General features: G+C 52.7%; 8 protein-coding genes across 8 annotated transcripts; 5 read left to right on the top strand and 3 right to left on the bottom strand.

Moving 5' to 3' along the window:
• Positions 1–298: 298 nt before the first annotated feature.
• J4E82_010190 (uncharacterized protein) lies at positions 299–2007 on the top strand (the record flags this gene model as incomplete). Its single annotated transcript, XM_051736406.1, has 3 exons — positions 299–863; positions 928–1388; positions 1444–2007. The coding sequence occupies 3 exons, from the start codon at positions 299–301 to the stop codon at positions 2005–2007; spliced, it is 1590 nt and encodes a 529-aa protein (XP_051583817.1).
• A 1933-nt stretch (positions 2008–3940) lies between these two features.
• Positions 3941–7103, top strand: J4E82_010191 (uncharacterized protein; the record flags this gene model as incomplete). The annotated part of the gene is made up of 3 exons (XM_051736407.1): positions 3941–4121; positions 4202–6127; positions 6181–7103. 3 exons carry the CDS (start codon positions 3941–3943, stop codon positions 7101–7103), a joined length of 3030 nt encoding a protein of 1009 aa, XP_051583818.1.
• Positions 7104–7718: 615 nt separating this feature from the next.
• J4E82_010192 (uncharacterized protein) lies at positions 7719–11058 on the top strand (the record flags this gene model as incomplete). The annotated part of the gene is made up of 3 exons (XM_051736408.1): positions 7719–7879; positions 7930–10538; positions 10598–11058. The coding sequence occupies 3 exons, from the start codon at positions 7719–7721 to the stop codon at positions 11056–11058; spliced, it is 3231 nt and encodes a 1076-aa protein (XP_051583819.1).
• Positions 11059–11412: 354 nt separating this feature from the next.
• J4E82_010193 (uncharacterized protein) lies at positions 11413–11746 on the bottom strand (the record flags this gene model as incomplete). The annotated part of the gene is made up of 2 exons (XM_051736409.1): positions 11413–11592; positions 11645–11746. The coding sequence occupies 2 exons, from the start codon at positions 11744–11746 to the stop codon at positions 11413–11415; spliced, it is 282 nt and encodes a 93-aa protein (XP_051583820.1).
• Positions 11747–12019: 273 nt separating this feature from the next.
• CWC22 (pre-mRNA-splicing factor cwc22) lies at positions 12020–13983 on the top strand (the record flags this gene model as incomplete). The annotated part of the gene is given in 2 exon segments (XM_051736410.1): positions 12020–13912; positions 13924–13983. The coding sequence occupies 2 exon segments, from the start codon at positions 12020–12022 to the stop codon at positions 13981–13983; spliced, it is 1953 nt and encodes a 650-aa protein (XP_051583821.1).
• Positions 13984–14975: 992 nt separating this feature from the next.
• J4E82_010195 (uncharacterized protein) lies at positions 14976–16088 on the bottom strand (the record flags this gene model as incomplete). Its single annotated transcript, XM_051736411.1, has 1 exon — positions 14976–16088. The coding sequence occupies one exon, from the start codon at positions 16086–16088 to the stop codon at positions 14976–14978; it is 1113 nt and encodes a 370-aa protein (XP_051583822.1).
• Positions 16089–16672: 584 nt separating this feature from the next.
• On the top strand, positions 16673–19552 carry J4E82_010196 (uncharacterized protein; the record flags this gene model as incomplete). The annotated part of the gene is made up of 6 exons (XM_051736412.1): positions 16673–17059; positions 17189–17714; positions 17769–18049; positions 18113–18323; positions 18722–18903; positions 18968–19552. 6 exons carry the CDS (start codon positions 16673–16675, stop codon positions 19550–19552), a joined length of 2172 nt encoding a protein of 723 aa, XP_051583823.1.
• A 349-nt stretch (positions 19553–19901) lies between these two features.
• Positions 19902–22373, bottom strand: J4E82_010197 (uncharacterized protein; the record flags this gene model as incomplete). The annotated part of the gene is made up of 1 exon (XM_051736413.1): positions 19902–22373. One exon carries the CDS (start codon positions 22371–22373, stop codon positions 19902–19904), a length of 2472 nt encoding a protein of 823 aa, XP_051583824.1.
• Positions 22374–26717: the final 4344 nt, after the last annotated feature.

The following is a 26717-nucleotide window of genomic DNA, read 5'->3' on the forward strand; positions in this document are numbered from 1 at the left end:
CAAGAGCCATGCCTTCATGATGTGCAAGAGACTCTGACAAACTTCCGTGCTGGGCATGTAAGACATGGAGTTAATGTGGTAGCCAGAGTGAAGGATATAAGCCCACAGAACAGGCTCTCTGTACCAGTACAACATCACCACGTTTCAACCTTTTGTCCTACAAGCACGCTTCCCTTGACGGCTTTTCAACTTACCCTCACCTGCCACTCCTGGGTTGCTACTACTAGCTATATACATACTTCCTTATCCCCCTAGTATCTCCTTCCAATTGCACAGCCTCTACAATAACATCGCCAAAATGTCATACCTCTTCAAACATTCTAGCGTTGGGACCTTAGCACATTACATTAAGCATCGCAAATTCGACTATACCCGCACAACAGCAAAGCCGATATCTGCTTCATCATCGACCGACGACCTCCCCTTCCCAAAAGAAGATGTTATCACAGATGCAGCTGTTGGAGCAGAGCTTAAGCAGCATCAGACCACGCTTGTCGATTGGAATGGACCAAGCGACCCAAGCAATCCTCAGAACTGGCCTCAATCCCACAAGATACTCGTGACGGTCTTGCTCTGCGTCTACACCTTCGCCGTGTACGTCGGCTCCTCAATATACACGTCCTCACAACAAGCTGTCATGGACAAGTTTGACGTCAGCCACGTCGCTGCCTCGCTGGGTATTGCGCTCTACGTGCTGGGTTACGGTATCGGATGCCTGCTCTTCTCACCACTGTCCGAAGTACCGGCTATAGGCAGAAACCCTCCGTACGCGATATCTGGTTTCTTCTTCATCATCTTGTGCATACCAACCGCGCTGGTGGACAACTTCGCTGGTCTGATGGTACTGCGTTTCCTCCTGGGATGTAAGCACGACCCCTTCTCGGTCTGCTTATGAGATATATACTGACTTCCTACTTTCACATTTAGTCATGGCTTCGCCCTGTCTTGCCACCGCTGGTGCGTCTCTCGGCGACATCTGGACCATGGCGGAGTTCCCCTTCGCTGTCGCCCTTTGGGCTGCCGTCGCAACCTTGGGACCTGCGCTTGGCCCGACTCTATCTTCATATGCCGTCAAGGACTTGGGCTGGCGCTTCTCGAGCTGGGAGCTGCTCATTATTGCCGGTCCCGTATACCTCGCCATACTCTTGGTTTTACCAGAGAGCTCAGGACCCACCATCCTGTACTACAAAGCAAAGCGCATGCGAGAGGATACCGGAAACCAAGAGTTGATGTCGGCCTCGGAGCGAAAGCAGAGGGATATGAAAGTTAGTAGCTTGCTGTTCGACGCGCTTGTCAAGCCTTGGGAGATTAACGCCTTGGATCCTGCTATCTTGTTCACCACGGTGTACATGGGCTTATGCTATGGCATCTACTACTCGTTCTTCGAGGTAAGTACCCATCTTGGTCAGATCACAGACAACACTGCTGACGCATCCATCTTAGTCTTTGCCTCTCGTGTATCCCGTCTACTACGGCTTCAATGCTGAGTCCACAGGCCTTATCTTCCTCTGCATCCTTCCAGCCTGTCTTTCCGCCTTTGCTGCGCATGTGCTATACCTCAAGTACCGCGTTTTCCCACGCCTTATGAATGGGACGTTCGGAGAACTCGAAAACCATCTATGGCCCGGTATGGTCGCCAGTCCCGTTATTGCAGTGGGCCTGTTCATCTTCGCATGGGCGTCTAGACCCTCGGTCCATTGGATGGTGCCCACCATTGGCCTCAGTCTTACATGTTTTGGCATCTACTTCATCGCTCAGAGTGTCCTGCTCTACATTCCCAACATCTACCCGACATACGCAGCCAGTATCTTCAGCGCCAATAGTTTGAGCAGAAGCGCGTTTGCATTTGCGGCGATCCTATTCGCAAGGCCCATGTTCCAGGGTATTGGGATCGATGGTGGTGTGAGTTTGCTGGCAGGCTGCATGGTGCTGTGCTCGTTCGGCATCTTTGCACTTTACAGGTTTGGCAAGACGTTACGACAGCGGAGTCGCTTCGCTGTTGTCTGATGATGGAGATGTAATAAGTGTAGGGCTGTCGGTTGGTGCACAGTGGAGGGCGGGGGGTTTTACTGCATGAATTAAGAGACCGTGTACAGAGAAACGACTTTCTGATCCCTAATGAGTAATAATAGACATATGAGAATTTAATATCACTGAGTCCATCGCGATAGCTTCTCCAAAGGCAATGTGAAGTCTGCTTAAGCTCGCAAAGAGTTTGCCGCGCAGTCGTATTTGATAAGGATCGGCGAACGCCAGCTCATGATTTGCGCCAGCACCCGCCGCGGGTCTGCAAATCACCTCCAGGGCTCGTACCGATTGCGCAACTCACCTCAGTCCCTGGATTGCTCGCAGCACGTATCATTTTAGTCAAAAATTCACCAAGGCAGGCTTCAGTGCAGTATGTTCGCATTCTAACTCCAGCCTACTCGCCAGGCAGTCTGCGGAGGTGTGCTCGTCTCGAGGTCGCATCCTCACAAGATCTGCATACTCATGATAACGGGGCTTCGGCGCTGCAGATGAGTCAGAGCACGACAAGTCTTTGCCTTACAACTCATGTCGTTCTGCGCTTTCGATAGCTCCCGTTATCCTCAAACCACGGGTCCCATAGCAGCGCGTGTGCTAGCTCCCTGGACGTGTCGTTTTCGCGAATTCGATGGATAGCGTTTGTCGCGGACCTCCCGCAGGAAAAACTGGTCCGAGGCTAGACCCACCACATGTCTCCACCAAGAATAACCTATCGTCAGTCTTGGCTCATCAGACGGAGAAGGAACATCAGGCGGATAAGATGATATTCGAAGGGATCGCCCGAAACAACAAGACTAGAGCGCTCGAGAATATCTCGTATTTGTATAATATGTTGCCCGCACAAAGAGCAAGGGCGGGCGGGCGGGGAGAGAAAGAGACCCTCGTTGAAGGATGCGATTCTGACAGGGCTGAAAGTGCTTGTCCCAAAACGGCATGGTTGACGCTCGGTGCCCCTGACTTAGCCATCGCTTGAGCCGTAGCCGACGCCTCTTCAATCACAACCAACACCAGTTCACTCGGACTCGTTCCCCCATTGGGATGAAACCACTGCACCCAAGCCGCCATGAGAAGATTCCTGCAGGCAGCCACCCAAAGACCCGGTGTTTACATTGTCCCGACTGCATATTCAGGAGACCGTTGTGGTACCATACCATTCTCTGGCCAACTCAACCGGCATTGCCGATCCATCGCAAGATGTAATATCATCACGAGCAGAAGTCGCTGTCTTTATGTGCCAGCTCGTATAATGCAACAAAGAACAACCACGCCACCGGGACGCAGGACCGACTGATCGTTCTGAGCCATTATTCCAGGCACCACCCACTCTCCTTCCTTTTGCTGACGCTCGAAGGAACCCTCTCTACGATTTAACCGAGATTGATGCTATCGATACTCAGACACGGCCCATTCACCGGTCTTGAAGCTAGGGTAAGGCGTCACATGGAAGCGTTTCCAAAAGCCATGTTAATGCTTAGCGCTCGCGCAGGCGCAGGTACAGTTGGACGCCCTACGATACTTCAGACCGGAAGCGGCTAGAATCCAGGCACCTCTACCAATGGCATGGAACTACGGCAGCCATCGTCCTGTTTCTGCAGGTACACGATGCCGTCTCATTCTGCACGATGGGCTTCATGCTACTAGGCGGCACAGTCAACGTCCGTTCCATCTCGCTCATGCAGGTACAGCCCTGTGGGCCAAGACTAGATATAGCGCAATCTCCCATGTCCTCTTTTCTTATCGTCAGTCGCACTGCTTTCCAGTTCGTCGTCAAGTCACTCTTTCGAGACTACATCCTAATTGCAGCATTTTTGCTTGCGTCCTTTCGTTGAGTCCGCTCATCACGATCTTTACTGGCCTCCGGCCGTCCTATCATTGAAAATTGCATATCGTTGCTAATACTGTTAATCCCATAATCATGTCTCCCTCAACCTTCACTCGCGCTGCTTTCGCAGCTGGGCTTCTTGCCTCTGGTGTCTCGGCGGCTTTCGACAATGCTGCTAAGACGAACATTGCTATGTACTGGGGACAAGGAAACGCTCAGATTCCACTGTCCGAGGTCTGCGCTGATCCAAACATCGATATCGTCAACATTGGCTGTAAGTAATGATATATCTCCATCAGTGGATCAGGATTCTCCTCTAGACTTGGAAGCAATGCTAATGGCATTGAATGACAGTCATCAACGCATTCCCTTCGGTAGTAGGCTCATACCCGGGAAGCAACCACGCCAACGCGTGTGGTAGCGAAGTATACTACGACCCGGTTCTGAAGAAGGACAGCAAGCTTTACAGCTCATGCCCTGGCGTGGGAGATGCTATCACTGCTTGCCAGAAGAGCGGCAAGAAGGTCATGCTCTCTCTCGGTGGTGGTTGGCCTACTGACTACTATCTGCCATCCCCTGAGGTCGCTACATGGACTGCCCAATTCCTGATCGGAGCCTATGGTCCTCCCACCGCCGCCTGGAAGGCGGCTGGCAGGCCTCGTCCTTTCGGCGATGCCGTCGTTGACGGTTTTGACCTCGATCTCGAGGCACAAACCTACGACATGCCTTCAGCTGAGTACATTTACAAGAACTACGACGTCTTCGGCAAGTACGTCAAGAGCAACTCGAAGATGCTTCTCTCCGCCGCACCTCAGTGCGTTGTCCCAGACGTCAGGATCTCACCGGTCCTCAAGGCCGTTCCCTTCGACTTTATCTTCACTCAGTTCTACAACACCCGAGTCTGCTCTGCCGCTCAGGCCGTCCAAGATATCAAGGACAAGAAGACTGGCACCTTCACTTTCGACAAATGGATCTCCGAGATCAAGGCCTCTGCGAACCCCAACCTCAAGTTCTACATTGGATTGGCCGCAGGTCCGGATGGTCTCCCCACCCACAAGGAAGACTACCTCACGCCCGAAGATGCGAACACCCTGATTACGAAGTACAAGGGCAACACCAATTTCGGCGGTGTGATGCTCTGGGAGGCCTCCGTTTCCGTCAGGAACCCAACATACGGTCGGTCCTACGGTACTTGGATGAAGTATGCTGTCGAGGGTACCTTCTTGAAGAACTACAAGCCTATCGTGTCTTCCAGCACCAGGTCTTCAACAACCTCTACTAAGACCTCTTCCACCAAGACACCTTCCAACACCCCTGTTACTTCCACCAAGAGCTCGTCCACCAAGATCTCGTCCTCCACTCCTATCTCGAGCAGCAAGATCTCGTCCTCTACTCCTGTCTCGAGCAGCAAGATCCCTTCCAGCACTCCTACCCTCAGCACCATGATCACCAGCAGCAAGACCTCATCTTCTGCTTACGTTACCTCAAGCATGATTTCTTCGTCTGCATACGTCACATCCAGCTCGATTTCCAGCAGCAGCAGCAGTAGCTCAGCATACGAAACTGTCTCTACCAAGAGCGCCAGCTCCGCCGAGACTGTCAGCAGCACCCTGATCGAGCCATCTTCCATCGCAACGATCTCTGCGTCTGCCTCTAGCAGCGAGTCAGCCTACGTGCCTTACCCGACTGAGTCTGCCAGCTCTGTTGAGACCATCAGCAGCTCCGCGACTGAGTCTTCTTCCATTGACACCATCTCTGCCACAAAGGAGGGTAGCTCAGTATACGTGCCTTACCCGACCGAGACCCCGAGCTCTGTCGAGACTGTCAGCAGCACCTTCATTGAGCCGTCGTCCATTGCCACGATCTCCGCATCTGAGACTGTTAGCAGCTCTGTCTACGTTCCCTCGAGCGAGACCTCTGCCTCCACCGACAAGTACCCCACTGACACTGTCTCCGCGACTACCCCTGAGGGCGTCTCTTCGACTTCTTGCAGCACCTCCAGCGTTGCATACTCCACTGGCGCTAGCTCCAGCGATGTCTACTCAGTGTCATCTGTCGTATACTCATCTGGTGTCTACTCTACTGCATCCCCGGTGTACCCCACCTCGACCTACTCTGCTAGCAAGGGTGCGGACTACCCCGAGTATCCCGCTGAGAGCTCCAAGAGCGACGCTGAGTCAAGCACTGGCTACGAGAGCGTTCCATCGGTTACGAAGAAGCCTGAGTACTCTGAGTACCCCAGTGCTCCTACTGGCTCCACCACCGCCACTGTCATCACTAGTAAGTTTATAGCGAGCCCAAACATCCACTTACTATTCGCTAACATCTGATAGCTACCTACGTCGATGTCTGCCCTACTGGTCTGACTACCGTCACCACCACATACTGGACAACCGTCTGCACCAAGTGCGCCGCGAAGCCCACCGGCTCGGCCGACGTGCCTGAGGGTTGGACCACCAGTGTCTACACTGCCAGCACCGTTACCGTGACCCTTACTAAGCCCATCGTGACGCCTACCAGCATGCCCGCATACCCATCGTCCGCTCCTTCCGTCGCATACCCTGCGGACTACCCTGCCAAGCCCGTGTCCTCTGGCAAGCCTGGATACCCTGCCGTCCCTGAGGCATCTATGCCCGCATACCCAGCTGCTCCTAAGCCTTCCAAGGCTGCCGAGTACTCAGCTGTTCCTGAGGCTTCCAAGGGCGCCGAGTACCCCTCTGTCCCTGAGGCATCGATGCCTGCGTACCCTGCCGCTCCCCACTCCTCCAAGGCCGCTGAATACCCATCCGTCCCTGAGGCTTCAAAGGCTGCGGACTACCCATCTGCTCCTCAGGGATCCATGCCCGCCTACCCTGCCGTTCCTGAAGCCTCCAAGGCGGCTGAACATCCTGCCATGCCCGAGGCACCCAAGCCAGCTTCTTCCTCTGCCGCCGCTGGCTACCCATCTGCACCCATCGCTTCCGAGTACCCCAAGAAGCCTGTCGAGCAGGAGGTTACCAGCACCGTCCGCGTTACCTCCACCCTCTCCAAGGTCGCCGTTCCCACTTACGCTCCCGCTCCTTACCCAACGGTCAGCGCTGGAGGTGCGCCTTACGTCCCTGCCGGCTCTGCCAGCAGCTACGCGTCTATGCCTACCGGCACTGGTGTCGGTTCCGCTTACCCTTCCATGCCAGCGGAGTTCACCGGTGCTGCTAGCCGTGCTGGTGCTGGATTCATGATGGTTGTTGGTGTTGTTGGTGCCGTTCTTGTTCTATAAATTTGAGATGTGATGGTTGGAGAGTTGTTCTGATGTTTACGTTTCTCATGTCATTTCGTACGTTTTTTAGATACCACTATACATAGTTGTATGTCATGCGAGTACGCGCGATTTTCGCTCTCTGTTGCTTGAACTGTTCCTTGACGTGTTCATTGACGACGTTCTTCGTGTTTGAATGTCCATGTAAACGCCCCTGCAATGCTCCGCTTGGAGTGTGTGGTAATAGCAAGCTGGCAATGGCTTATTAATGATGCAGGCGGAAGACGAGGGTTGCGGATCGGCCGCGGGAGGCCGCGGGGGAGAAGCTTGGAGCTTCGAAACGTGGTGGAGACAGCCCAGTCACCTTTCGTCATTCCCTCGCGAACACCAAATCCACGCAAACGCGCAGCCTTTGTCGACGCAACAAACTCGACCGTCAGAGCGCCGCGATGCCCATACAGAAGCCATTCCACTTACGTATTGTTCCACCTGACTGAAACTCGCAGCCTCACCTTGCGTTCGCCTAGCTGTTTGTAGAAACATCACCTTTCACCTAGCATTTGCCTCTCCGCTTCTTCCTCGAGCTACTCTCACCAAACCCATATAAGCTTCTGGCAAGCCATATAGCGTGTCAAGATGAAGTACACAGTCTACGACCGCTTGCTCAAGCGCGAAGTCGGACAACAGCCCAGAAAATACTCCGACATTCGATCGATATACGGTGATCGCAAATGGATTAACGACCTTGACATTGTGAACGAGCTAGAAGGCCACAACGGATGCGTCAATGCTCTTAGGTATGCCATTACCCTACGTGAACATCGGTGACATGACCTGACTCTATCAGTTGGTCAACCTCAGGCCGCCTACTCGCCTCTGGCTCCGACGACCATCGCATCAACATCCACTCGTACCACCCCGAATCGTCCACCTCGCAGTTCAGCCTCACTACTTCTATCGAGACGGGTCACCGGTCCAACATCTTCTCGGTGAAGTTCATGCCCTACTCGAACGATCGCACCATTGTGAGCGCAACAGACGATGTAAGGATATTCGATATCGAACACTCAGGGCACTCGGCCCTCTGGTCTACTGGCAGATCCAACAGCGGAGGGAATGCAGCCAGAGCACGAAGCAGAGTGACGCTCACAGAAGCTGATACCAACGCAAAGGCATTCCGTTGCCACACTGACACTGTCAAGCGCATTGTCACCGAAGACAATCCCTTCTACTTCCTTACATGCTCAAACGATGGAGAGGTACGGCAGTGGGATGTACGACAACCTTCAAGGGCATATCCGCCTGCACGAGACACCATGCTACCTGCGTGGGCGAGAGACGAAGACGCATCAGACAGTATTCCGCCGCCACTCATCTCGTATGGCAGGTATGGACTGGATCTCAACACAGTATCTTGCTCGCCTAGTCAGCCGCACTACATCGCATTAGGTGGAGCGCATCTCCATTGCTTCTTACATGATCGACGTATGCTCGGTCGTGACATCAACAACGAGCGGGGATCCAGACTTTCTAGTCCAGGAAACTGGAGTGAAAATGATGAAGAGCTGTTAGGAAAGGCAACACAATGCGTCAAGAAATTTGCGCCTCACGGGAAGCGTCGCATGAACAGAAGCGATGGCGGTCACATTACAGCATGCAAGATTAGTGATGCTGAGCCAAATGAGCTCATCGTGAGTTGGTCTCAGGATCACATTTACAGTTTCGACATCCTGAGGGCCCCGGACGCTAGAGAGAATGTGAAACCCGTCAAGACGTCAAATAGTGGATCTAGCAATCGTGTGAAGGACACAAGTAGGAAGCGCAAGCGACCAAAGTCTAGCACCTTGTCACAAGAAGGAGTGGAGAGAGCAGAGTCAAGAGCACGAACCGCAAGTGCTGATGAGGACCTGGCACTCCGAGTGACCTACGGAAACGGTCAAAGTGAAGATATTCGCATTCATCCTCCTGCGGAGAACCGCATGACCCAAGAAGAGTTGAATGATCTGCGAGCATCCGATCATTACCGTATTGCAAGCACAACTGTCAAAATAGCAAAGCACATCTTTGAGCTTGGAGAGCTCGGTGAGTCCGGACTCCGACTTGCATGCACATCTATCGTAGGTCTGGCGCATTCAATCTTGTCCGACATGGATGACATAGACAGGACTTGGGGCTATCCGATCGACCCAGATCCGGTAGACGTCGCAGTTCAAAACAAGCTCCGCGACAGCAGAGCGGCCTCTCGTCGCTTCGTGCAAGCAGCTGGGACGTTAGCCCGCGTACTGGGAGGACAGCTCTTGACCGGATCCAGCTCCGATGCACTAATAGCTCAGTATTTCGCGTCTATACAACCGGCGCCGCGAGAACGCGAGCTTCCACAACACGAACAGTTTGGATATGATTTCCTGAAAGCTATACTATTGTGGATCGACAGTGGCCCTGCTGCAGTTGTGGAGGGGTTTTCGCGTCGAAGTGGCAGCGCTCGCTTCCCCATCCCATATGATTCTGATTTGGATGCTATCCAGGAGCGGTTGGTTCCATATCTGCTTGAATTGGCAAGCGATAATAGCATCGTCAACGTGGACGCCTCCAAATTCGAGACAGACACTACTCGGGTATTGTTCGACTCCGAATTCGAGGCTGTAGATACCTTCGGTCATGCACTCAAAGTACCTTTCGCTGATCTTACTGGCGAGAGAGATTCAACATCCCAGTCGGAATCTTCTAATGAGCCCACGCAGACTCGAGCTGCAGCGAGAAGGAGATGGGTGTATCAAGTTGGGAGGGGTGTACTACGCAATGCAGCTAAGGATATTAAGTTTGCTTTTGTGGATCGCGCCTTTGGTGGTCAGGGTATATCAGATAAGACGATCAGGGCGGAAGAGAAAGCATTGAGGGAACGACAGGAGGAGATTGATACCACAGTAGATGAAGGGCCGGTTCGGGATGCGGAACTTGTCAGCACAGCAGCACGAGAAAACAGCGATCAGGAAGAGGCTACTTTAAGCGCTTCTCATGCGAACGAGTCGGAATCAGTAGTCGTTGAGAGTGCTGACGAAGACGACGAAGAAGAAGAAGAAGATGATGACGAAGACGACACCGACGGTGATGCAGACTCAGACGATGGAGAACAAGAAGACGATGACGACTCTGACTCGGTCGACGAAGAAGGACTCCAACGTACACGATCCGGACACATGCTCTGGCGATCAGACTTCAGCCGTAGTCGTTACAGGCGATGGAGAGTCGAGCGCGACGTCCCTTGTGTACCCCATACACGTGTCTACACCGGCCATTGCAACGTCAAGACAGTCAAGGATGTGAACTATTTCGGCCTGCAAGACGAATACGTCGTCAGCGGGAGTGACTCTGGGCACGTTTTCATTTGGGATCGCAAAACAGCAGAGCTTGTCAACATCTTGGAGGGAGATGGTGAGGTGGTGAATGTTGTTCAGGGTAAGTTTCGTATACTCAAGTATAGAGAGAGAGGAAAGAGTCTAACATGGTTTGAACAGGTCACCCATACGAACCCACAATGGCAGTTTCCGGTATCGACCACACGATCAAGATCTTCTCTCCAGACGCCCACCTGCAGCGTAACGCACGCAAAGGCGTCGGTGTGCAATCATCTGACCCAGGTTCCTTTTCCAGTCTCAATTTTGGCCGTAGACGGCGTAACCGCGCCGCCGAGCCTTCTGCTGAGGCTACTGGTAGTGAGCCTGCAGTCGACGCTCCCAGTGACAGCGATGACGAAGTTGCGCCTGGTGGACTGAGCAGTCGGAAGAGGATGCACCAGAGTTATCAGATTACGAGCCAGAATGATATGGATAGGAAGGGCGGGAGGGATGATTATTTCATCAGTCAGGCTGTTTTCGCGCAGTTGGCGAGGCATATTGCGAGGGGGCAGGGTGGAGGTGAGGAGGGAGGAGAAGGAGGACCGGTTATCATTACTGAGGAGAATTGTAACATCATGTAGTGCATATATGGCAATGCATGTTTGAACGAAGTTATCATGCATTCGTCTGTCTAGCCATCAGAAGAAGTTTGGTGGCGCAATGAACATTCATGTGTCCGCTCCAAGCTTTACTCCTATTCACCAATGTCATCTGTCGCATACCAGAGCCGCTTCACTTCATAAGGCCAACATGGGAAAGAACTGCAACGTCATATGGGCAAGAGTAAAAGTCTGAAGGACAATTCCATATTCATTTCACAGCCACCAAGCCAATTACACAGGCGCAATCCAATGTTGTCGCGCCCTCCTGAACTTTTACTCCTATCTTGGAAGATGAAGCTCGACATCCGCGATGCAAGCGCTCGTGTCTCCCTTCTATGAGGCCTTCTTCTGCTTGGCCTTGAGCGCCTTCTTCCGGTTGCTCCTTATCATGACTACCGAGAGGAAGCTACCGACGACGGTGGTACCGAGGATGATGAGGATGACGGGAATGCGGATGGCCCAGACGCGTGGCAGGAAGAGGGAGTGAAGGATGTGGTCGTCATCCACGAAGGGCTGCATAGAGTTAGGACATGTTGCAGAACTAAGCAGAAGTGTAAAAGCATACCATGAACAGAGTCCACACAGTGTAGTAGACGAAGATGGCAGTCGCTGCGACGAGCATGCTGAGACCTACAAGGCGATCGGCCTTCCTATTGTCAGTGATCATAGTCTTTCACTTGAGGGATTGCAACATGCCATTGTGAAGTTTGGCGAAGGAGTGAACGAGTGTATTAGCTTGGAGTAATTGGTGGTTGCAATCACCTCGCTGTCCCTTCCCCCCCAAAGTCGCGCCAAGCTAAGGACCCCTGTCGGTGAAATCGCGGCCCGTTCGCCGCAACCTTGGATCGCCCAACCGCCTGCGAGCTAAACTTTTGCGAAGCGCGTCACTCACGCCTCACCACCGACATCCTTCACCCTCGACACGACCCGCTGACCGAGAATGGAAGTCGCATCTGCCGTTCGACTGCCTTCGCCGGAGCCGGAGCTCGACGACGACGCCAAGGAAGTTCCGCGCAAACGCGAGCGCTCACCATACGACGGACCGAGTGCTGGGCCATCGAAGAGAAGTAGGAGAGACGACGAAGAGGATGACCGTCGCAATGGGGGCTCAGGCCGTCGCCCGGCGCCAAAGCCCACGACCGACGACCTCCCCGAGGATGACTCGCGATTGAACCTCTTCAAGAATGCCTTCAGCGCGAACCGCAAGCTGCCGGTTGACGATTCAAAGACACGTGCTGGAGGCGCGTACATCCCTCCTGCGCGACTGCGCGAGATGCAAAAGTCGATTACCGACAAGAAGAGTCCCGAGTTCCAGCGCATGGCTTGGGAGGCGCTCAAGAAGTCGATCCAGGGTTTGATCAACAAGACGAATACGGCAAACATCAAGATGATAGTGCCGGAGCTGTTCTCGGAGAACCTGGTGCGCGGGCGCGGTCTGTTCTGCAGAGCTATTATGAAGGCGCAAGCAGCCAGTCTGCCCTTCACGCCCATCTACGCAGCGATGGTCGCCATTGTCAACACAAAGTTGCCTCAAGTTGGCGATCTGCTGGTTCGACGTTTGATTGTGCAGTTCAGGAAGGGCTTCAGGAGAAACGACAAGGCTGTCGCGCTATCGAGCACCATGTTCCTTTCGCACCTCGTCAACACGCAAGTCGTCCACGAGATCTTGATCGCCGAGATCCTGCTTCTCCTGCTCAACAAGCCCTCCGATGACTCTGTTGAGATCGCAGTCGGTATCATGAAAGAGGTCGGCGCTTTCCTCGACGAGATGAAGCCTGCGATCGCCAATGCCATCTTCGACCAGATGCGCAACATCCTCCACGAAGCCGACATCGACAAGCGAACACAGTATATGATTGAGGTTCTCTTCGAGGTTCGGCGCACAAAGTACAAGGACAACCCTGTCATAAGGGAAGACCTGGATCTGGTGGAGGAAGAGGATCAGATTACCCACAACCACACGCTTGAGGGCGATTTGAAGGTCGAGGACGGTCTGAACATCTTCAAGGTTGATCCGGATTACGAAGCGCATGAGGAAGAGTACGCGAAGATCAAGGCTGAGATTTTGGGCGAAGAGGAGGGTAGCGATGAAGACGAATACACGGATGCATCGTCTGAGGATGAGGAAGACGAAGAAGTGAAGGCCATGGATGTCAAGGACCAGACCAACGCGGACCTTGTCAACCTGCGCCGAACTATTTACTTGACCATCAAGAGTAGTGGTGGTTTCGAGGAGTGTGTGCACAAGCTTATGCGCATCAATCTACCGCATGGGTTGGAAAACGAGCTCACAACGATGATCGTCGAGTGCGCAAGTCAGGAGCGCACATACGAGAAGTTTTACGGCATGATCGGAGAGCGCTTCTGCAAGTTGAACAGGATGTGGACCGACCTTTTCGAGGAAGGCTTCGCCCACTACTACGAGACTATCCACCGTTTCGAAACGAATCGCCTTCGCATCATCGCACAGTTCTTCGCCCATCTACTAGCGTCTGATGGTATCGGTTGGCACGTCTTCCAGGTGGTCAAGATGACGGAGGAGGACACCACATCCAGTTCACGTATCTTCGTCAAGATTCTGTTTGAAGAGCTCCTGGCCTCACTTGGTCAAAAGGTGGTTGTAGAGCGCTTCAAGGACCCTATGCTGCAGGACAGTCTTACTGGTATCTTCCCCACCGATGCAGACGATCAGAGCAAGACACGCTTCTCAATCAACTTCTTCACAGCCATCGGTATGGGTGTGCTTACTGAAGGCATGCGCGACTGGCTCAAGAACAGTGCGCCCAAGCCTAAGCCACTTCCCGAGCCAGAAAGCGACTCAGACGATCGCAGTGTTTCATCAAGATCAAGCTACACTTCAAGCAGCTACTCGCGATCCCGCAGCCCGGTTCGCAGAAGGCGTGACGACTCAAGATCTAGATCCAGATCTAGCTCAAGAGGCCGTTCGTACACACGCAGCCCTTCGCCAGATCGCAAACGTGGAGGTCGTGGCAGAAGCGGCTCTTACAGCTCCGCATCCCGCTCTCGATCACGATCCCGTTCCCCAGCCCCCCGCAAACTCAAGAGCAAGCGCTCCTACTCATCCTCCCTCTCTCGATCACGCTCCCCGGCACCCAGGAAACGCGGTCGCAGCCCCTCATCCTCGGTATCCCGATCTCGTTCCCCACCGCCAAAGGGCAAATCAACACGTCGCGGACGTAGCCCATCTGGTTCCATATCCCGCTCTCCACCTCCGCGCCGTAGTCGAAAGTACTCGACATCCCCGTCTCGCTCGCCATCTCCCCCACCGCGTCGTCGACGCGATTCTAGTAGTCCACCGCCATCCAAAGGAAAGGGGAGAGCGAGGGACGTTAGTGATAGTCCGCCGCCGCGTCGCAGGAGGGATTCTAGTAGCCCACCGCCCGAGAGAGGTGTTAATGGAAAGGGGAAAGCGGTAAAGAGGGAATACAGTGAGAGTCCACCGCCAAGGATTAAGAGGGATGATAGTAGTCCACCTCCCAGAAGAAGGAGGGACTCGTAGTTGGAGTTCTGTGGCTGAGGGCTAGATGGTCTCGCAACTTGGCAAGAGTGGGGAGAGAATCGTGGGTTGTATAGCAATGGGCGTTATATCGTTTTACGGGGAGGAAGAGTGTATGGAATGGCAGCGTTTGCATTGTACATTTACTGGAAGCATAGTTGCGAGATTGAGCGAGAGAAGTAAAGGTGCGGTAAAAAACCGTAGCATTAGTTTGGGTCTATCGATCGATTTAACTACGAGAAGAGAGATATATCATCGCATCGGCAGCCTCGTACTGAACAATCCTTTCATCTGTGCGGACATTCGTTGATCTTGTTTTCTTTCCGTGTTTTGGTATCGTCGTGGCGCTGCAGAATCCGTAGAGGAAGCTTGCAGTATGCTACGTGCAATATCCTGGCAATGGTTGGGATGTTTGTTGACACGCTTGCGCGATGGCAAGTTTGTACGAATCTACTGCTACGCTGTACTGCTTGGCTGAGTAGACCGTCGAGAGGACGCCAAAGAGGATTGTCAAGAAGAAAACTCCGAAAATGGCCACCCATATGGTTGCGAATTGGGCGGTATTTCTTCTATCCAGTAGAGTTTGACGTACAGTTTCCGGAGGTCCATAGAACAAACTCAGCAGTTGTGACAGACGACTCCTCCAGAATTCAAAGTCATCGAGTTCGGTCGCTTGAGGTATATCAATTGAGTTCTCTATCCACATCTGGACCTTTTCGTCGTTCAAGAAGGTCTCTGTCGGTTCGTCACCCTCAGGGAATAGGAGTTCAAGAGTACAAATGGTCTCGTCTAGAAGATCCCTTGGAATGAGCATTGGTTCGGGTTCTTTTCGGTGGTTTATTAGGCAGATTTTGTGTTTGTAGATTGACAGTTGACGCTCCCCCCGAGACCCGTGTAGTCTCAAATGATCCGCTAAATTATCGGTCCATAGTATCTCTAATCGACATATGTCCTTCAGGCCCACAGCTGTAAATGAATCGTCGAACAGGAACATTGGTGCAGTACGCGCTTTCCTTTTGCTGTTAATGAATGGTGCAGCAACCATTTCTTTCAGTGAGTGGTCATCTTGCCATCGGATGTAAGACACTCTCGACTTTTCCGGTCCAACAAATAATCCCTTGGAGCGCACGTTGACACCTATCCAAAGACGAACTGTAAGTTCGATAGAGCAAGCAATAGCTTTGTCGCCGATGTTTTGATAGTGCTTTCTGAGATCGGACACCAGCACCTCCTTCTTTGTATCTCTACCGAAGCTCAACTGGGTAATCATAGCAAGTATGCCGTCCCACTCTTCTATCGCGAACTCGTGGCTGAAAGGGCGCAGGCTTCTCAGAGTTTCTCCCCAGTAGCTAAACAAAGCTGTGTATTCGTCTTCGAAGTAGTCACTCTCCGAAATATTCAAATGAGGCCAGAAAGCATTAATTAGGGCACACTTTTGCGTTATCCCAAGGTCTTGTGTATCCGAGAATAGTCTCTTGTTGACGAGCGACATAGTCCCAATCCACCGTCATTCGGAAACACAAATGGAAAGCCGTTTCGTGCGGAGTGATACTGTTGTTTTCTCGATTCCATGTAGAGGATAGGTTGAGTTAGAGATTTTGGATTTCTAGGTTCACACGTTTTCTGATCCTGTGCTGTGGACGTCATCCTACATATGCCACCTTCACGAGTTGCTAGCGCTAACCAGTTTAAGCCACCAACGATCTCAGCTGAAATTCCTAGTTTGTTGCGCCGAACCCCGCATTCCCTCCTTCATTAACACCACGAACGGCAAGCGTAGTCAATGGTACCAACTTTGATCCAGAAGCTATATCGAGTCCTGTCGTATGCCTACTTAGCTATGATACATGGCTGATATATCTAGGTACTGGAAGCTAGAGCCAGTAACTGTTGTCAACAGTTACGTGATACGGCTAACATCTCCAGCTGCGATCTACAGGCGCCACAGATTATCGCCTTGACCCTTGGTGCGAGCCACTGGATGTGTATGAATTCAATCTAGGTACCACTGATCCTCTACATATGCTCGCGCTGTCTCATTGTAGCTGCCGTCCGGACACACAACAAAAACCAAAGATGCCTGAACCCACGCCGCTACCTGCTCCACTACTTCTGGAGTTGCTTGTTCCACAAACCGAGACCTTCCTGGTAGAGGGACTCTACATAGGCCTATTGTCGCGACACCGGCCCCCAACCGAGGTGCGAGAATGGTTCGACGACAAACATGTTCGTGAAATGCTTCATACACACGTCAAACGAAAGAACAAGAGTCCAGACTACCTGACGGCCATCATTTTGTGTATGGCCGGTCTGCTCGAGGGAACTCAGGTCCGGTTGACACCAACTATCTGGATTTCGACCGGTGACACGAGGTCGAAAAGTAGCATCAAGAACTCAATCAGCAATGCAACCTACCTCAACAAGTTCCTGGCGAAGTTTCAGATGAGAGAACCTCATGTTACCGTAAGCGGCCCAGAAATTCTGTCGGGAGTGAGAATCTCTTCTGGAGTTGGCGTACACACGTTTGCAATCCGAGGTGCGGATAACAGCTTGGATTCAGTATGTGGTACCAGTGCCAGATTCACAATGCAGGCAGCATCGGATGGCAGTACCTTCCAGTGTTACTCCACTATTGGTGGCTTGATCCTTGTGGATGATGACCTTTTCGCCATCACAACTGCTCACGCTATCACAAAGCATGGAATCCCGGACCCTCGGCACGTGGTCATGGACGAAACAGATGACCCCCTTATACTGAGAGGTTCGCATCTGCGCGAATGGGTGCCCTCACCATTCCCAAACACTTTCGCATATTTAGGCGACGCGTATGTCCGTGGCACCAAAGTTGACAAGCCTGTTGTTGATGCTGCAGACTTTGCTCTCGTCGAACCGCAATCGTTCCCAAAGCTAGGTAACAGATACCAGGTTGAGGGTTGGTCGGATTTCGAAACAGTCTCAGGTCATACACCAACCGCTGAACTCTCTTCCGGAGATGTAACGATTTGTACAAATGACTACAGGGTCCCGATGAAGGGCTATATGGTAGAAGGCGATGCTCCCATCATTGTGGGAGGTGTTATGATGCTTACAAGGATGATAGAAGTGACTATGCCGGCGGGTATGTTGATAAAGGCCTCATGATGCGTTAGGATATCACTAATACAGCACATAGCCCCTGGCTTATCGGGCTCTTGGGTAGTTCGAGGAGAGGAGCTGTGTGGCGTTGTATATGCAGGCAATGCCTCAATTCCATACCTTTACATTATTCCAGCCGAAACCATGCTGGAGAACGTAAAAAAGTTGCTTGGATCTGGTACCGTAAGAGTCGCGACTACCCAGAATATATCTGAGTGGAAGCTTCGACATACACCCGACATTCATACCTGGAAGTCTTTGGCTGATGAGTCGCCCTCGCCACATGTTGAGACCAAAGCGCCTCAACCGCTAGAAGATGTATGCTCTTCACCCTATTCAGTCTTATGGTGATTAAACAACTGAGAACTAACAACACTCCAGACATCTTTCTATGAGATGTATCAAGTGGGAACCATGGTTCGAATCAAATCTTTTTTCGCTGACCTTACTGTTGAATCGCAAGAGATGTATACTGTTTGGGATGCTTCTAGAGATCGACAAGGCAACGCACAATATACGCTTCAAAAGTCCGACGGAAGTCTGGTGGATGGAGGAAGAGAATACAGTAGAAACGAACTGACATTTGTTGTCAGTAAGAGGGACTTTCAGGATGGTGGAGGAAGAGAGTCCAGTGTATTGGCTTTCAGTTACTTCTATGGGGCTGCCGAAAGTCGGGAGGAAAAACCTCGGCATCAGTGAGTATCGCTGTAGCTATCGTGTTCTATGATAACATCGCATTCCAAAGCGTCTTCCATGCTGCAGTGGCACTACTTTCTATCGACTCAACTCCTTCCCTATGATACACATGACTTGGCTGTTGTTAGTAGGCTGAGTCTGGTATCGATATGACAAATTAGGTCGCTTTCTGTCAACACCGAACCTCGAACGAACCTGCCTTTTGTGTCTACAAGCTTACAGTTCTAACAAGAACCTTGGTAGGTAGTCCATCCGCATCGCCCAAAAAAGATTGCACCGTTCTCATACCCAAAGCACTTGAGCGCGCCATCAACGTCTCACTTCCATACACCCGCGAGCTACACTCCTCAGCAACAATGTACAACCACCCTGACACCCAGCAAATTCTTACCCGCCTCGTCAACGATGGTACTCCTCAAGAGATTGCCGAAGAAGGCCTTCGCATCTGTCGCGTCAATGCTGATCTGCGCGCTGAGGTATGTTGTGACTACACAAAATGCATGTGATACATGCACTGACTTCTTACCTTCGACTCTATAGTTGGACCTGACCAGGAGGCATGCTGCAGCTGCGACTGCTGCACTTGCTCGCAGTGGTCCTGCGCTTGCACAACGTGGTGCTGTCTCCGCCTCCATGGCCGCTTCCACATCATCTACTGCTGGTACCATTCCTATCCTCAAGAGCAACACTGCAGTCCCCACCTCCACCATCCCCGCCACCCCTCCTCAAGGCCAGCCTCGGGCTATCAAGGCGCTGAAGAACAAGATCGCAGTAATGGAAGATGCTCTCGCTGAGATGCGGAACGAAGCGCCGAAGATGCGCGAGTGCATGGCGTGGATGTGGGACATCATTGGCAAGGAGCGCATAAATCACGTTCCAAAGCAGTTGAAGGATATGTACCATGAAACGATGGTCGTGGACTTGGTGGATTGGCAGCCAAACGGTAGGGTGAAAGGTGGGAAGGGTAAGGATGACTTGAAGAATACAAAGGGTAAAGAGGAGGTCAAGGTCAAGAAGGAGAGGGCGTCTGCTGCCGACAATGTTCTTGCAGGTGTCAAGCGAAGGGGCGTATCGCCTCTTGGTAAAGATGCTAAGAAGATCAAGTTTGAGCAGAGGGAAGTCTAAGGTGCTGTGGTCGTTAAGTGAAGGTGTAGGTGGAGTGTTTGGCTTTGCATCGAGACCATGTCAACATCAAGTGGTAAACATGGGACCCGCTAAAAGTGTCGTTATAGTACCAAGTATTTGCCAGGCTATACCAATAAACAAAACACGCTAAACATCACAGAAGAAGACACCATTATGAACTTAAAAATTCTTTATTCTATAGAAGAGACAAATGCAATCGCTAATTATCAATAGCCTTCCACGCACACACCACTGCACAGATGCGAAAATACACACGTGAATGATGATAGAAGAAATATTATCGCATCAGGTACATTTCCCTTCAGTCCCTTATTTCCTAGTTCATCGTCTATGAAACCTGGACGAACTGACCCATGGCCGGAACACCATCGACAACGACGTAGATGACGTAAGGACCGGCAGGCGCAATAGCCTTGTTAGGAGGCATGGTGACAGTCAAGCTCTGGGCGGTGGCACCAGCCTTGAAGCCGGTGTTGTCAAGGAAGATCATGCGGTGACCCATGTGGACGGAGTGGGTAACGAATCCACCGTAGTAGAGAGAGATCTTGACGTTCTTAGCGTTGGCAGGAGCAGTGAACTTGATGTTGAAGGTCGAGGCGACCTTGAGGTTCTTGGACGAGATCTGGACAGCGGAGGGACGAGTGGGGTTGCCCTGGAGGTAAGGGGGTGTGTAGATCTCGTTGCGGAACTCAGTGACGAAGGGGTTCTTGGCGTCAGGGGTGAGGATGGGCTGCTCGACGGGGTTGGATCCAGAGATCAGGAGGGTACCATCGAGAAGGAGGAGAGCGACACTGTGGTAGAGACGAGCAATGGTGGAGGCAGGGCCGGTGGTGAAGCGCTTGCCCTTGGGCTGGTTGGGGTCGTAGAGAAGGACCTCGAGGGCGGGGTCCTGGGCAACACCGAAACCTTGGGCACCTTCTTGAGCACCGTTGACCCAGACGACGGTACCGTCGGGGAGGAGAGTTCCCTCAACCATACCACGGCCCTCGGGCATAGAGTCCATCTCCCACTCTGGGTCGGCATCGAGAGGCCTGATGCGACCGCAAGATGGGTCAGCAGGGGCGGTGATGTCCTGGTAAGGGCCACCACCGCAGATGATGATGTCGGGGTTGTAGTCGTTGGCAGAGGAGAGAGGAAGCATGACGGATCCACCAGTGTTGGGGTAGGTACGGTAAGTACCGGGAAGGTCAGGAAGCATGCGGACGACAGTTCCAGTCTCGACCTTGAAGATCTCAGCAGACTTGGAAACCTGAACGAAGAGGTTGCCATCCTTCATCAAGTGCATGAAGGGGTACATGTAGTAGGGCTGGTTCTTGCTGAGGATCTCCATGTTGAAGCTGGTTCCCTGAGGAGTACCGTCGGCGTTGAGCATCTCGTAGGTGGGGTTGTTGTTCTCGGGCTTTGAGGGGTCAAGACCGTTCTTGGATCCAGATGCGACAAAGATTTGGTCGTTGGGCATGATCTGGACGGAAGCGTACCAGCGGGGAGTGTCAAGCTGGGTACCGGGCTCGTTCCAGGCTTGTCCGTCGAGGGAGGCATCGGAAGAGGAGCGCTTGAGGAGACGGATACCGCGGAAACCATCGCCAACAGTGGGGTCAATGAAGTCAAGAGGAGCGTTACCACCGAGAGAAGCGAAACGGCCATCAGCAAGGAAGATACCACCAGAGCAGAAAGCGTTGGTCTTGTAAGCCAAGGGGGTGAGCTTGCCGGTGCTGGGGTCCCACTCAGAAGAGTAAGCGTACTGGCCATTGGCGAGCTTGAGTTCAGTGTAGTTCTCGACCTTGTCAAGGAAGACGACCTTGCCGTTGGGCATCAGACCAGCGTGCATAGCAGGCACACCGGAGCGACCCTTAAGCGCGATGCTACCTGGCTTGGCGGCGCGAGGAGCAGGGCTGGCAGCAGGAGCAGGAACGCTGGGGGCGTTGACACAAGGACCGTTCTGGCAACCCTCACCGCAGTGAGCGGTGGTATTACCACAGTAGCCGTACATGGAGCAGCAGCTACCCTGGGCCCAGTTACCGCAGACAGTGTTTCCGAACTTGGCACCACAGCTGCCGTCAGTAGTGGCGACACCGGTGGGCTTCGCGGCAGCAGCAGTCGTGGGCTTACCAAGAACTGGCTCGCCAGAAGTAGTCGACGAAGGAGGACGGCTGGAGACAGGGGCAGGGTTGCCGTTAGCGGGTTGGCCCTTGGAAGGAGTTGTGTCCTTGCATCCGTTCTGGCATCCGTTGGCGGCAAGGCAGTGACCGTCAGTGGTACCGCAGTAGCCGTAAGATGAGCAGCATCCACCGAAAGCACCGTTGGCATCGCATGTAGAGCCGCCAAAGTCCTTTCCGCAGCGACCGTCAGCCCTGGGCTTAGCAGCACCGGAAGTGGCAGCCTTTGTGGGCTGGGGGATGGTGGTAACACCGCCCGCGCCGTTGCAGCCAGAAGAGCAGCCGGTTCCGCAGTGAGCAGGTGTGCTTCCACACCATCCGTACTCGGAGCAGCATGTGCCGGAGTAGACTGTGCTCTTGGGGTCGCAAAGCAGGTTGCCGTTAGCAGGACCGCACTTTCCGTCCGTAGAGTACTTGGCAGCCTGCCTCTTGGCGGGGACGACACGTAGCTGGGATCGAGAGACGAGCTTGGAGTACTCGCTCTTGAGGTCCGGTACGCAGATTTCGTAGTCGCCGCAGTGCTGGCCAGTCAAGCACTTGTTGTAGGTGTCGGTGCTGGAGCAGTTGGGGTTAACCCATTCGAAGTTGATGTTTGCGCTGGCCAAACCGGCGAGGGCGCCGAGGCCGATAAGTGATGCCTTCATTGTGAGGGTTCACCTGTTAAAGTGATTAGAAACGAGTGTGGTGATAAAAGAGAGTGTAAGCCAGCGATTGGGGCCGGTGATCATTCGAGATGCTGTTCTAGAATGATGATTACAAGGGTATATGTAGGTGAAGGTGATGAATGGCATTGATGATAGGGGGCGACGCAAGGACAGTTATGTAGTTGTTTTTGAGGGCGGGCAGATGGTCGTCGTGTCGCGAGGTTGGTGTTGCAAAAAAGAGGCTAACACCAGCATGCACAGCGACGTATTTTTGGCAGGCGGCAGGGAGCCCCGCGTGGTAGCGAGAACGCTCAGATGGAAAGTACGTACCTAGCGAAAACAAATTAAGTATTACTAGAGGGTTGGTTGTATGATGTCAAGGCAGCTGGAAACGAGTGACAGCTGTCGAGAGATGGGTAAAGAGTGAAGTGCTGAAGGCAAGGTGCTTGAAGTGCGCCTACAGCGATAGAGGTGAGGAGAGCAGAAGCGGGCGCGCCCAGATTCAAGTACCTGTGTAGAAAGCGCGTATACGAGGGCCGTTCAGCTGTGCTAGTCATCGCCTCGGCCATTTGCGACTGGAAAAGGAAAATTCAGGCACACATTGGACGCTTCGACCAGTAACGGTATTGCTCCAGGGCAGCCCTAAGGGGCACGAGCGGCAATCTCCACCCTGTCAGCCAATGCCAGCCCTGTGCGGCAAGATCGGCGCGGGGATTGGCCTACTCGAACTTCTATTTCTGGGCGCAAGGACTGGCTCCCAATGCACCGCCAGAGGGGAAGACGGCAATCGGCATGCGCTGGGCCTGATGCGACCTTGTGGGCGGGGGAGTAGGCACGCTGCACGCCTACATGTGCCCTCGTAAAGGTGGGCCGCAACAGTGAGGCTATTGGTGAGGCACACGATGCTCAGGGACCACGTCGACGCCAGCGAAGGATCGTCCTGGCAACGTTGAAGCGCTGTCACCAAGCCGACGGAAGTACTCAAGCCTTTGCTAACGCCAGATAAGCTTCGCGAGTCGGCCGCATGGCGTCGAAGAGATTGCATCCACGGCACGCCTGGGGACGTTCTTTGCCCGAAATGGCAACACGTGCTGCGTGGCTCCCCACAGATTCATCACTTCGGGCTAGCGTGACAGGGCTTTATTCTGCGTCAGGGGAAAGGCACGACCAACATGTCCTGCAGTACCAAGACAAGTCCAAGACTTTTGCTGAAGGTTACGTCAAAGAAACCTTCCGCCGAGCAAACACTCAAACGTTGGAAACAAACCTCCAAAATCTCACCCTGCTGACGCCCCTCAAAGTTGCCGGTATCCACGCCTTCCGACGGGCCTTCTGGAAACCCTGGACGCTCCCGTATTCCCACACACGCCGGCCATCCTTCTAGCTCAACAAGTGGACCATCGCTATCACGACCCTGCCGCGCGACCCAGAGACGGCACAACGTGACAAGCTTTGGTAACATCCAGACGGTCGGTTGCACGCAACTATGATGCAAGTAGATCAAGTCCACCTCTCCCCGTCCGCGTATCGGGATATGAGCAGTTCGTAAGGAAATTGCCTGGTAGCAGATCACGAGAGACGCTCACGCCATCTGCCAATTTCAATCTCACTCACCGTGCTTCAGGTATCGCGCCTTTTGCCTACTGCCAATGCCGGAGCAACACCGATGGTTGGATATTTGACCGCCCCTACCAGCCCTCCTCACCAAGCTCACCAAGGCGTGCAGCCACCCCGCCCCGGCCTCCCTCCAACACCGCCACCACCTTTGCAACCATCGCCAACACCCCTCATTTCAATTTGGAAATCCCCCAGACGTGTGCCGACAGCCGAGCTTTGCTGTCATGTTTGCCATATACCGATTGTTTTTGTCTTGTTTTCCCTTGGTATGTATCACATTCAAGACGCTGCAGATCCAACTCGCCAAACCAGGCAGCTTAACCGATTTCGTACAACGGCCCAAACATGTTCATTTCATCTTGTTTTCATGCGTCGGGGTTCCGCGTCTCCGCGACTTTTATTCCCGCATGCCATGTGGTTTTCGGTAGTTCGAGTGCCTTTCTGTCCGTCGAAGCATCGGTTGCGATAGCCCCAGTCCGTCGACGCTGGAACCCAAACTATTGAATGGCTTGCGACTAGCTCTGAGCTTGCATGAGCTTGCTGCCAACAACCATCACTTGGACTTCAGCTTTACGAGATCGTGATATCCGCCTCGTATCGATTGTGGTTGTGACGTAATTTTTTCTGCCGACTTTGCAAAAGCAGTATGGATGGTGCAGTGGTTGGCAAACGACTCGGATCGGCGGCGCGGTCAAATCAGAACGAGTGCTTCGCACAGAAGGTCGGTATGCTTCTACTACCGATACCAATATTGTAACTCGGATAAAGCGGCATCGAAGACAACTGTGAGGGCCTTCCGTATCATTCGTCACTATCTGCTTCCACCTGAGCAGTACAAAGTTCACTCCATCGGCTTATGCGAAGCTGGCATGATTCCATCAAAACCCTTCCCTAGCTTGCAGCTCTTGCACATACCTGGCGCACAGTGCATCAGCACCACAAAAAATCATCTCAAAGTATGGCCACCTGTAAGGTCTTCAGGAAACGGAAATAAAATTGAACCTGAGCTCAACATGGTGCACTCGCCGACTACAACATGTCAACCCTGACAATTCACAGCCAAATCACCTCCGTGGTCGCATTCCGTGGTCGCATATGAAGAGTGATAAGCTATCTAATGATATGCATCTAACCTTCCATTTGCGCATGTAGGCTGACTTCGAAACCAAATCCTGCAAGGTACCAAGTCATGTCGCACTGTCTCCACCATCACATCGGTTGTATATTCGACACGGCTGACATTCTGCCCCTGATGACTGGCAGCTGACAGGTGCATTGCCATACTCAAAACGATCATAGATGCATCCGCCACCTGTAACGCACGAACTTGACGTGGACTACGCCCAACGCGCGTCCACACCGCCACGTAAGACGCGAAAGAGCAAATCAGCCATTTCGGAGTTGTGCAGTCGCATTGCCTCTAGTTTGTCCTAGTCTTTACCTTGTGTACGATATATCATCGGTCCTGACGACAATATTCGACGAACTATTCAAATACCGATCAGACTCCTGCTTTTACAACCATCACTACCATGGCATTTCCCAAAAACCCCATGAGCCATCCCCAAACACCCTCAATGTGAAAAGGCTGGAGGATACTAGACCGCCCAACCGAAGCCTGTGTGACACTCGCCTACAACCCCTCAGCCTTGCGAGACGTTACATACTCAGCATCGCGTCTAATCGAGGATTAATTGCAGGCATGATTGCGAAGAAGCCGCCGCACAATTGAAGCCACCGCGTCCGCATCTCACAGACCACAAAATGGATCAGATGCCCACGACTTCGGCTCCTACTGGGGAGGGTCTGATGGTGCGACGTGTAGACTGGTGGAAGTGTGACTGGTACACGGGTTCTGTGTCTGCACGAAAGGACAGTTGGTTGTATGCTAGGTAAGTGTTTTTACAGAAGACTACATTTATGACGTTGGTTTGCGCTACTCAGGTGTTGAGCTATTGATATCTCACTGCTTCTGTTTAGCCACAAACCTACTTGTTCATACTCCATTCTAGCCCACTGTGCGCTCATCACCTTACCACGTGATATCCAGCGTAGAACCCCTACCTCGTGTCCCCAGTCACATCCCGCATCAGCGCATTCCACAACATCCTCGCCTACCCCTACCTAGCTAAGCGCCTACACATCCAAGCCAAGCAGATCCAGCCGCGCGCTCCCGCCTGATCACCCGGTAACAGGTAGAATATGCGAGTAGCCCGGCGGTGACCCAGCGCTTGGTCATCACAACGTTTTTCAACGCATAAGGATGTCAGTGCGCGGGAATGTGCAGCGAGGGCGTTTGGCGGTGGGAGAGGAGTGTGTTGGCGCTCAAGAATACCGTGAATGAAAAGAGAGGTTGGCGGTGACAGGCTGATTGGGTCCAAGGAATAAGAATCGGGTGATGTGCGACCGTTGATAGGTCTTTACGATCTTGTTATTGCGCGGTTGTGGAGAGAGGGGAATGAGTTGCTGGGGAGTTTGAGAAACTTGTAGTCATTGTAGAAGTATCTTGGGATCAGATTCCAGTCATTAATAATATTATACTTTAGCATTTATATAGGCTTCATGTTGTATGGCCTTAGTTACTGTAGGGTATGTGTGGAAAGAAACCTCTGTAGTAGTGCTGTATATCGAAACCGCAAATCCAACCTTTTGGCCAACACCTGGTATCGTCCCTCATGTATTTCCCAACCCAAACACCATGCTCAAACAAGACAAATGAAAATAGTG

Source organism: Alternaria postmessia (assembly GCF_024291825.1).
Source record: "Alternaria postmessia strain BMP 2775 chromosome Unknown scaffold_115, whole genome shotgun sequence".
NCBI lineage: Eukaryota > Fungi > Ascomycota > Dothideomycetes > Pleosporales > Pleosporaceae > Alternaria > Alternaria postmessia.